This window comes from Notamacropus eugenii, chromosome 3 (genome assembly GCF_028372415.1).
Source record: "Notamacropus eugenii isolate mMacEug1 chromosome 3, mMacEug1.pri_v2, whole genome shotgun sequence".
Taxonomy (NCBI): Eukaryota; Metazoa; Chordata; class Mammalia; order Diprotodontia; family Macropodidae; genus Notamacropus; species Notamacropus eugenii.
This window is the reverse complement of record NC_092874.1, coordinates 489,396,055-489,408,180: the sequence shown is the minus strand read 5'-3', so window position 1 is coordinate 489,408,180 and position 12,126 is coordinate 489,396,055. Positions and strand designations below refer to the sequence as shown.

General features: G+C 44.6%; 1 protein-coding gene across 1 annotated transcript in view; it reads right to left on the bottom strand.

Annotated features, from left to right (window-relative positions):
* Positions 1–12,126, bottom strand: part of LOC140497848 (probable acyl-CoA dehydrogenase 6) — a 29,574-nt gene that overhangs the window by 16,467 nt on the left and 981 nt on the right. The window contains 3 exon segments of the mRNA XM_072599308.1: positions 855–961; positions 1,660–1,789; positions 6,199–6,319. Coding sequence (XP_072455409.1) covers positions 855–961; positions 1,660–1,789; positions 6,199–6,319 — 358 coding nt within the window.

The window sequence follows — 12,126 nt, the reverse complement described above, 5'->3', positions numbered from 1 at the left end:
ATAAATCTATGGACATTTTTTAAAGTTATATCCTTTTATTAGCTACAATCCTGACTGTCGCCACCAAATCCCTGAGAAGTCCCATTTGCCACCTTGCATTAGAATATAGAGTCCTCTCCTTTTCTAAGCTCTTTTTTTGGGGGGATAAATTTATGGATAGACATGGAGGAAGGTGAGTTTTACTACTGGCTCCTTTCTTGGACTTGAATACCTTTTGTGGAGTTCTATATGTCTCAAATGCCATTTTTCCTACACAGTAGCTTCTTTCTATAATTGCCCCTCATTGGATAGACACAGGAAGTCCTCCCCACCCCTACCCCTTTGTGTCTTACTTTCAAGCTATCTTGATTCAATTTGTAAAGGCAGCCTTAAGGAGCCCTCATTGGTTACATACTCTCCATCCCTGGGCAGACCCCTGTTATTCATACATTTTGAAGGAATGGTCTCCAGGTATCCTTCTCATATGCCATCTTTTTAGCCAACTGTTCACTTCCCAAATCATGCTTTTGAATACACATAGAAATGATTCACTTTTGTTCTGTCCATTCACCTCTTTTTTCAGAATCCATCACTTTTCATGACCATTGTTCCTGGGATCTTGCTCCTTCCTAAGAGGAACCCTAGGAATCATCCAGCACTTCCAGCAATGGGAGGCAGCCCTGATAGCTGTTTACAGCTTCCACTGTTGTTCTCAGTCATCTATATAACCAGCGTCACCCAAGGAGAACATTCAAAAAGAACTGGGTGAGACAACACAGAGCACTCAGCAGCCCTGTTAGAGGCTAACTGTAGGCTCATCAGTAAAATTTGGGAGCAACTATGTCATGATCCTTGAGACACTCTCATTCACTCACTCGCAACATCAGACCCTGCTTCAGGCTCACTGACTCCAAGGCAGGCCACAAAATCTCCAGCAATGGACGGCACCAGGAACTGCTGCTTCAACTCTTCTGCACCAAACCTGAAAACAGAGGAAAGAACATGAAGAATTCAGGGCTATAGCTGTTTTCCCTGCACTGGGAGCCCACAGGCAATTCTAGGCATGTTGGAATAACCATGTGTATGTACATGTATGGGGACCTTTCCAACCACATGACAAGAGGCAGAGGCCCAGCCAATGCCACCCTTTCTAGCTACCTAGTTCCACACATGTGCTCGTGAACATACTAGAACACCAAGGAGTCAAGGTGACACTAACAGAAGATTAGTGATTCTATGCTTAGTCCTTTGGGAAGGCAACTGACAATCTTCAGAAAAATGTATCAACCCACTCTCAGGGGACATTGCCTGCATAGTTAGTATTACTAAGAAAGGTAGGTAGATAGCCAGAGAGAGAGAGAGAGACAGACAGAGAGAGAATGGATATGGATATTACACAAATATATGGATGTAATATGTAATATATACACATAATTCAAGACTTTTGAAGAAATGAATCCACATCAATCAACTGCCTGTGCTAACAGCTAATTAACTGGTACCGTGCTCTGGTACCATAATTATGTGAAAACTCTTTTCAGTGGAATCAGATCAATTAAGGACATACCAAATGTAAAAAGGCTTTGCTCAATGTAGACCTCTCTCATGTGACATTGGAAGTCTATCAGATCAGGTGGGGAAGTTTGGTCATGACCCAGGGAGATGAGCTCATGAATATACCTTTCAAGGGCAGGGGTGGCCATGTCAGTCTGCAGGATGATGGCCATGGCAATGCCCATACCAGTGATATTCCCCAGTTCTTCCACCACTGCAATGTGATGACATAACTCCAAGCCCTGGCCTCCATACTCTGCCAAAGAGGAGAGAAGTGAGGTCAGTGATGACGTATGGGCAAGACAGTCCTCCCTCCAGGGACCTAGGCAAGCCTGGCAGTGAGATGGGCCTGCATGCCCCATGAGCTTCACATGGTGGTGTAAGTGGAGCATGTGATAGGACACCCAACAGGTGTGCTGAACAAACGTTTGTTGGATAGGAGACATTTCAGGGTCTTCTCAGTATGTTTCCTAGTCTGGCACCCAGAGGTAAACACAATCCCGCCTTCCCCTCAGGAGGGGGACAGGAAGGGGAGCCCTTCCTCTCCCCATTCCTGATGAGATGGCCACTCAGTAGAACCCAAGTCTGGGTGTGACCTTGGGCTGCAATGCCCTCCTTGGAGATCCCTGCCCTGTGAAGCCTTCAGGGCCCTTTCACTGTCCTTCCCCCTTACTGTGTTTGTGCATTGGATCCTTTTAACCCAGGTAGGAGTCGACATTTGTCACTAAATGTGCTGCCCTGGAGATTCAAAACCTAGCTGACCAAGGGCCCTTCTGATGATTTTTGCCCTTGTCATTGTCCAAGTGGTTTTGAAAGTTTGTCAAGTGACTGAAAAGTATTCCAGATGGACATGGCACTAATCCAAGCACTGCCAGGAGGAGAAGATTGGGCTGGGAAGCTGCCAGCATTTCTCTCTGAAAAAGTCTGATGGTCTAGTTAACACCAAGAGTTAAGCAGTCTCCAATTGCCTCAGTTTCCTCAACTGAAAAATGAAGGTAATTCTAGCACCTGCCTGGTAGAGTTGTTGGAAGAATCAAATGAGATCATACTGATTAAGTGCTTAGCACAATGAATAGCAAATAGTAGACCTGCTCCAGGTCTAGCCTGTCATCAGACCCATCATCCCACCCTGCCAAGTCACAGTTCTGCTGTTCTAGCCCGGGCACATGTAGAAGACATAATTACATTTTGGGCTATAATATAGGACTTAACCTATGAGAATAAAGACAAAAATTTCTGAGGGGTCAGGGAAGGCCATGTGGCACTGTAGACAGTATGATATTTGGAGTCTGAAGCTCTGGGTTCAAATTCTGGTTCCGCCATTTAGGATGTTATGACCTTGAGCAAGTCATTTCTTCACCCTGAGCCTTAGTTTCCTCATCTATAAAAGGAAGGCATTGGACTGGATAGAAATTGGTGGCCCTGTGTCATGCAGTCCTCAAGACTGAGGAAGAATGCCAAAAGTCTGTGAGCAAGTACAAGACCTGCAATTGGGATGCTGACTAAAAATATGGACCAGCCTGTGAGAGCCTGGAATGATGACCATTCACACACTCTTCGTGGCAATGAAGATATAAATTTGGCTTTGCCCTGGAGCCCAGGAGGCTGCCTCAGAGATGCCCAGCCTCTCTGCTTCTCCTTCCCTGCTCAGGCTATGTACCTCCTCAGTAGTGGGAGGCAAAACTCTCTTTGATAGGAGAAAGATGAAAACCAGAAAATAGCTTTGGGAGTTGTCTGTAAAGAAATGGTCATCATGAGAGGTGAATCCCAAGGAAGCCTGGAGAAAGAGAAGAGACAAGGCCATTTGGGGATGGGAATGGGAAACACCCCATGCATGATGGCTGTGCCATGCTAACATTCCAACAAGGAGGCTGAGAAGCGAAGTTTAGACAGGTAGGAAGAGAACAAGGGGTCGTAACAACCCATAAAGGAGAGAGGATCAGAAGCGTCTGAAACTGGACAGAGCCTAGGAACTGCCATTAGCTAGAACATGGAAGGATCAGAAGTGCCCAGAAAGGGATCCAAAGCCTGGCTTTGGGGTGTCCTTAATAAGGTGAGCAGTGCATAAAGAAGATGAGCAGACTCTGCCCACACAGTTTGGAAAGGGCTACGGGATGGTAACTTCAGAGATGGAGGAGTCAATGACGAGACTTTGTCATTGCTAGCTGGATTTTTAAGGTTCAGAGAGATCCAGGCATGTCTGTGAACAGCGAGGAAGGAACCAGATAAGAAGGGGCCAGGGGTAGAAGGAGGCAGGGAAATCGCTTCCAGAGGGGCCTGGGATAGATGGCATGGAGAGCTCTTCCTCCACACCTCCCAGGACACCATGGCTGGAGGTGTGGAGACAGGATGGGGAGATGGGGGCATTCACAACAGATAACCTTGATTTTCCCTATTGAAAGACAGGAGGTTGGGGACAGGGGAGTGTTTGGGGCAACTCCTGAGGGGAGTGTCTGCCAGGTGAAAATCAAAGGGCACAACTGAGGAGGAAACCCAGGAACCAGGGGAAGTGGAGCTGAAAAGGCAGGTGGTGAGGTGACCCAGTGTGAGGGATTGGTATCCACCTCCTGATAATGTCACTGATGGCCTCCAATTCATTATGGACATCTTCCTCAACTTGGCACAGAGCCCCTTGGGCAGCCCAGGGCCCCAGACAATAAGATTCTTCAGAAGCTCTGCCCCTGATGCACCTTTAGGGTTAGGGTGAGCACTCCCACCCTCAGTGAAGCCCCCTGTCCCAGCTCCAGAGCTCAGTTTTCCTCCCTGTAGCAGTTCTTCTTAGGAATATGTGTTGACAGAGGGACCTCACTTTTTCCTCAGCCATATCCCAAGTCCTGAACCTCCTCCAGGAACAACTGAGCAGTTAGGGGGAATTTAAAAATTGCCTCATCTCTCAGGGAAGCAGGCAGCAGTGGATAGCCCTCCCTGGGATGGCTGGGTATCCAGGCAGGGATGGGTGTGTGTATCAGCCTGGTTAGGGCCTAGAAAAGTAGCCAGAGGGTCTGGTGGGGGGACAGCACCTCCCCCGCCCTCCCTGCTCTGCTGAGAACACATCTGCCTTCAGAACTTCCAACCTTGTAGGCTGGACCCGGCCAGCTGCACGTTCAGTGCAGGAAGTTCGGCTTGGAAAGGAAACATGGCTCTGTCTTGATAAATATCAGGAAACTGCTTCATATTTCCTAAGCCAACCGCCTCCCCCCCACCACACACACACACACACACACACACACACACACACACACACACACACACACACACACACACACACTGTTGTCATGTTCTTCTGGAGCAAGGCAGGAGCTGCAAAGCCTCGCATTTAGAGTTCTAACTCGTGGCTTCCTCTGGGGCTTGGCCTCCCTCTTCCCTCAGCAGTCCAGGCTGGACTTTGGGGCACATACAAACATTCTAGTTCCTAGTCTTGATCTGCCAACCCCCATGGTGAAAAACAGCCTCTCAAACTGGCTGTGTAGCCAGAACTAAGGGTGCAATCACCCAGAGCTCGCCCCTTCTCTTGGCCAACTTCTTCCTGCCTGATAGGGTAGGAATGTCCCTGGTACTATAGGGGGAGGGGCCCTGGAGCCTCCCCCATCTGTGGAGAACATGATAGTGGCTCATGAATAGGGACCCCTATTCTTTGCTTCAGCGAGGTTCTTTTTCCTTTAGGGGAAGGAGATTGGAGGCCACAGACTGATGGGTTTCAAAAGGTCCAGGGTTGAATTCTTGTCCAGCCTCAAGTCCATGAGGAAGGAGTGACCTTCAACCTCTGGGCCCAGCCACTGGGGCAGAGATAAGGGTGCATCCTGTAGCAGGAGTATATTTGGACATGAAGATGCTGAATAAGAACTGTCTTAACTTTAAGCCTCCTCTTCCCAGAGGTGATGTGATGTAGGGTGGAATGTGATACCACCACCCCACCCCACACTGGACAGGGAGAGGGTTCTGACTAAATCTTTACATATCTCTTTGTAAAAAGAAAGAGAGCTCATTTAGTGGGACATTCAGTCACTGCAGAGAATTCACATCAGAATATGTTTGCATCTACAGCAGTGGAGCCAGGCAACCCCAACCACTCAGGGATAACCTTAGAGCCCTTGAGGGGGTGGGGAGATGGAGTCCACCTGACTTTGGGAGAATGAGACCAGATCGTACTTACTACCGAGGGATGAAAGACAATGTCTTAAAAAAACATTCAAAATCCCTCAGCCTAAGCCAGACTGTCACATCCCATTAGGGAAACAAGAACTGAGGTCTGATGGAAGGTTTGCGCATGCTCCTAGGCCTGCCTCCTCCTCCTCCTCCTCCTCCTCACACTAATTCTCCTTGCCCTTTCTTATTAGTCTCTGTATTCTGCTGACTCAGCATTTCCTGGGCCGTAGTAAGTCAGACTAATGGGATCTGTCCTGGATGCCTGAGATCACTCTTCCCTCTGAGGTCAGACAGTTCTTGGAAATCCCCTCTCCCTCAAATGCTTCAGAAAGTGGAGAAAAGTCTTTCTGGCCTCATGAATTGCCAGAAACTATCTCCTTAAAGCAAACTATGTAGGCACACAATTTTCAAAGACAACATTTGAAAGAGCAGTTCGCTGCTTCAATGTTTTAATTGAATCACATAAATCCCACCCACCACCCCACCCCTTCCACCCCCTACCCCCATCTGGGCTCTTACTTGTAGCCTTGTTCACACCCAGGAACCCAGCTTGCCCTAGAATCTTGAATATGTGATGGGCTGGGAAGCAACGTTCCTCTTCCCATTGGTCCACAAATGGGTTAATCTCCTTATCAATAATCTACAGTGAAAAGAAAAACAAAGAAATCCTGTTAGAAAGATGAGGTGTTTCCCGCCAGAGTTTCCATCTGGAAGATTGCATTCATCCTTAGCTCTGGCTTGTCTTCCAAGGTCCTGGCACTAGAGATCATCCCATCCGTGTTGCTTAGTATTTAATGACTCATGTCAACCTTGTATGAGTCTCCGCCATTTCAGAAGGAAATCCTCTACATTTCTCTAGTCTCTGAGGCTGAATAAGTTACAAATCATCCCCTCACTGAATGTTGAGTGTCTCTCCTTTGGGAATCTAGCAGGTTCACCCATGTTAGCTGGGACTGTGCTTAATACCCTAATTAGTAGAAGACATCAGGGAAGTGGATAGAAGTCAGACAGGGAGTGAGGAAGACCTGGACTCAAGCCCTGTTTGGTCATACAGTAAGAACACTGGCTGTGTGACCCCAGAGATTCATTTAACCCTAGGTTGCTCTCTGAAAACTGAACTGGTAGAAAGAGTTCACTATAAGTTCCCTACCCAGATGAAATCAGAAGTCGAATCACCCATTCTCCCTATAATAATTATCCATGGTATAGAAGAGCTGTGTACATGTGTGCATGTTTATACACACGTATGTTGGATTAAACACTCAGTGTCTCAATAGGCTTCAATAAAATCACTTGGTTTCCCTCCCTCCTGTCCCCTTGCTCTCTCTCTCTCTCTCTTTCCCTCTCCCTCTCTCTATCCTTCTCTCCCTTTTCCTTCTCTCTCTCCTCCCTCCTCCCTCTGTCTTCTCTCTCTCTCTCTCTCTCTCTCTCTCTCTCTCTCTCTCTCTCTCTCTCTCTCTCTCTCTCTCTCCTCCACTCCACACTGTGTGTGTGTGTGTGTTTGGGGGGAGAGGGAACCATATGTAGGGATGGCTAAACACCACCTATTATAATGCTGCAAAGGGTGTTCCCCTGTTCTGCTGGAGGACTGAATGATAGTTCTGGTGCCTTGTGAATGTGGCCAACCAGGGCACATCCCCAGAGTAGACTGAGGTCTGGTCAGGCTGAGCATCAGCTTTAGACAGCAAGAATGAGCATGCGATTCCTCTGCTTTCTGATGCTGTGGTTCAGTCCGTACTCAATGAGTTCGCCATAATTTGTTTTCTCCCCTTTAAGACAATACAAGCCCCTTCAAACAAGCAAGGATCATGCCTACAGAATTCATTCGACAAGCTTTTATAATGACTAGACAACAGGCAGGCTCCATGCTGGGCATCAGGGAAGCACAAACAACCCAATCCCTGTCCTCAAGAATTGTGGGAATTAAAGGAATCCCAATGACTCCATCTGGATCTAGCTCAGTTCCCGTTCTATTCAACTCTGGGTCTAGCCCAATGTCTCTCTTGTGAGAAAACGTTATTCAGTTACGGGAATTGTGAGAAAACTTTGTTGTATTGTTTGAACCCGCTCCTGCATGGCTAGGAAGCTGGACTACCCCTACCTGTGGCTTAGAGACCTTTAATTAAGGACCTAGGTCCCATCCTAAGATTGATGCATGGAGTTTCCTCACAATTGCACATCTTAACCCATATGTCTTATCTAAAAACTAGCTCTGTCTGATCAATCAGTTATTGTTTCCATATTCCTTTGGTAGAATACAAACACTTGGGGGATGGGGAGTGAGACACATCTTTTTCTGAATTCAAGTAATTGCACCTGTTCACTCTCTGCCTCCCAGTTTGGTAAGTCCCTGTTTCCTCTACAATTAGAAATCAGATTACCTAAACTTATATCCTGGTTTATATCCTGTTAATGGTTTACTCTTAAAGCACAAAAATCTGTCTCTACCTGTAGGCAGGGTTCAGTGCCAACCTAAGGGTTCTAATTTGTTATGCAACTGACATGCATTCCTCACTTGAATCTTTGTTTCCTCAGTCATTTCATCTTTCCCCTGGCACATCCCTCAGAATCTCATCATCTCTAGTGTTTTTAGAAGGAGTCTAATAAAACAAAGGGTCTTGGTGTGATTCTATTAGTGGGGAAGAAGAATGCACTTCTGGATGAATGGGGCAAATTATGTCTCAAAAGTGGAGTGAGCAAGAGATTTTATGCAGTGGAGGGGGCACAGGAGGGAAGCAGGCAACACATTTTTCTTCCATTTAAATTGGATCTAGGCAGGGAAGAAAAACATGCACAATGGGGTGCAGAAATTCACCTCACCCAATAGGGAAGTAGGAGAGAAAGGGTAAAAGACGTGGGCTAAAATGGAAGGCAGGCTAAAGGGGGGATTAATCAGAAGTAAAACAGGCTCTTGAGATGGGGACAGGGTAAAAACAAGAGAAGGATAAATATGGGAAAATAAGATGGAGGGAAACACAGTTAGCAATCACAACTGTGAGTATGACTAGGATGAATTCACACATAAAACAGAAAACAGCAGAATAGAAGCATGAATCCAGCAATATATTGTTTATAAGAAAGACATTTGAAACAGAAAAATATATATAGAGTTAAAATAAGGGGCTGAAGCAGAATCTATTGTGCTTTAATTAAAGTTAAAAAGCTAGGTAAGGCAATCATGATTCCAGACAAAGCAAAAGCAAAAAATGGAGTTAATTAAAAGAGATAAAGAAGGAAACGTATTTTGCTAAAAGATACCCCAGGCAATGACTGAATATCAGTACTGAACATAAATGCATTTACTAGCACAGCATCCAAACTCATAAAGGAAAAACTAGATGAGTTAGAGGATAAAATAGACAGTAAAACTATACTAGTAGGGGATCTCAATTTATCCTTCTCAGACCTGGATAAACCTGACCATAAAGAAAAGAAATTAAGGAGATAGTAGAATTTTAGAAAAGTTATAGACTTCTGAAGAATAAACTTTCATTTTTCACTTTTCTAAATTTTTGTGACTGATTAACCAAATTAAGCGTTGTGAAAATTACAAATCACAAAGTAATTACAGATCACTATGCAGAAACAAGTCAACATGTATTGCTAAAAAATAACACATTTTCAAAAATGAGTTTCAATATTAAAATAACCACTGTGCACTCTTCCTCAAATAAAACATGAGTTAGACACGTTAGGTTTCAGAATACTATCTAACTTATGGATAATAACTAATTGCTAACTGGAGAAGTAAACAGCAAAGCACTCCAGTATCTTTGCCAAGAAAAGCCCATAGACCACATTGACCTGCTCTGGTCCATAGGGTCAGAAAGAATCATTCAACAACCTAGAGAATAATGAATAACAATAGGAAGAAGTATGCCTGTTTCTTAACTGTGTGTGATCATGGCTTTCAGGTAGTCCAAAAATTCTTAATAATTCACAAAAATTGGCCATAAAAGCCCCACAAATAAAGGCAGGAAATCAGAAATATTAAATGCGCCCTTTTTAGACCATAATGCAATCAAATTATTTTCAGTAAAGGATCTTTGAACCATATACATTCATCAAAAAACAAATTACCTAATCTAAGAAGTAAGATAAAATTGTCTTTACATGTAATTAGGAAAAAATTAAATATTACTTAAAAAAATTAAAATAGGAGCAGAGCCAAAATGGAGGAGAAAAGTTGCCTGAACTCTCCTCAGTTTCCCTTGAAACAACTTTAAATCTAGTCTCAAAATGAATCCGGAGTGACAGAACCCATGAAATAATGGGAAGAATGAATTTCTTCAGCCCAAGATAACTTAGAAGGACTGCAGGAAAGGGCTCTATCACTTGGGTAAAAGGGGTAGTGTCCAGGCAAGCCAGTGGCAGGCTCCTGGACCCAGCACAAATCAGCAACTGAACCCAGGCTCAGCAGAACAGTGGTCCAGTGGCACAGCAGGTGAGCAACCAGCCCTGGAAGCCTCAGAGCAGAAAGCCAGTGGTCAAATCCCAGAGTCCAATGGGACAGTGCCCTCTGTACCCCAGGAGAAAAACTCAGCTTTAAAAGTTATGAAATAGGTTGGAAAATGAGCAAATAACACAAATAAAAAGAAGCCCTGACCCTACAAAGCTACTCTGGTGATGGGGGAAATCAAAACACAAACTCAGAAGTGGGCATGTGAAGCCTCAAGGCAAAATATGAATTGGTCTCAAGCCCAAGAAATCCTGCTGGAAGAGCCCAGAAAGGATTTTTAAAATCAAATAAGAGAGGTAGAAGAAAAATTGGGAAAAGAAATGAGAGTAATGCAAGAGAATCATGAAAAAAGAGTCAACAGCTTGGAAAAAGAAAACAACTCCTTTAAAGAGTAGAACTGGCCAAAGTGCTAACTGAAGAAAATATTTCCTTAAAAATTACAGTCAGGCAAATGGAAGCTAATGACTCTATCAGACATCAAGAATCAGTTAAAACCAAAAGAATGAAAAAAATAGAAGAAAGTGCAAAATACCTCATTGAGAAAACAACAACCTGGAAAATAGGTCCAAGAGAAATGATTTAAGAATTATTGGACTACCTAAAAGCCATGATCAAAAAAAGAATAACATCTTTCAAGAAATTATCAAGGAGAACTGCCCTGATAGCCTAGAACCAGATGGTAACTAGTAACTCTTAGAACCCACCAATCACCTCCTGAAAGACATCCCCAAATGAAAACTCTCAAAAACATTATAGCCAAATTCCACAATGATGAGGTCAAGGAGAAAATAATGCCAGCAGCCAAAAGGAAACAATTCATATATCAAGTAGCCACAGTCAAGATTACATATAATTAAGTCACCTGTACATTAAATGATCAGAGGGCTTGGAATATGATATTCTGGAAAGCTTGGATTATGACCAAGGATCAACTACACAGAAAAACTAAGCACAATCTTTCAGGGAGAAAATGGACATCCAATGAAATAAGGGAATTGCAGATTTTCCTGACAAAAACTCTCCTAACTCATAAGAACTGTATCTCTACTAGAGCAGTTAGAAAAAGTATTTACATAGTCAGAGGGTGAGGGTATAAGTTGACTTTGATGTGATGACAAAAAAAGGTGGGGGAAGGGGAAGAACAATTAAGGGATGGAAAAAAGAAGAGGAAAGGGGGCAGCAGAATGGGGTAAACTATAGCACACGGAGAAGAGCAAAAGACCTATTACACTAGAGGGAAAGAAGGGAGGGCAATGAGCAGTGAATGAACATTACACTCATAAGATTTGGCTCAGAGAGGGAATAACATTCAGCAGGATATAGAAATATATCTTACCCTTCAGTGAAGTAGGAGGGGAGAGTAACAAGAAGTGGGGAGGGGGAAACTGATAGAAGGGAGGGCAGATTGAGGGAGGCAGTAGTCAGAAACAAAATGCTAGTGAGGAGGGACAGGGTGAAAGGAGAGAGAGAGAGAGAGAGAGAGAGAGAGAGAGAGAGAGAGAGAGAGAGAGAGAGAGAGAGAGAGAGAGAGAGAGAAACAACGCAAGCAAACCAGCAGTCAGGGAGGTACTGGAGGGGGTCCAGCAGTGGGCAGCAGAGCCAAGAGGGGAAGGACAGCTGACGACCTGGGCCCCTCTACAAAGTGGAGGCCCTAAAAGCAGCCCCGGATAGGATGACAGGATAGTCCCAGCAGCTCAGCTGCATTTGCCAGTGGTTTTGAAATCTGAATACTTCTTGCCCAGGTGGAATGTTTGCATTGGCAAAAGCCAGATAAGTTTACCTTGAATTCTCAGTCAATCTTTGTACCTTTTCTCCTGCAAGCAAGCTGGCTAAGGGCCCCGATATTTTTTCTTTGTTTAGTTGCAGACACAAAAATCTAACAAGTGGAGGCAGAGAGTGACGTTATCGAGCCCACTCACTTTTCTGGTTGCTGAAATTCTCAAACATCGGGTTGACTTGCTTCCTACTCCCCCAGCCCTTACCCCCAA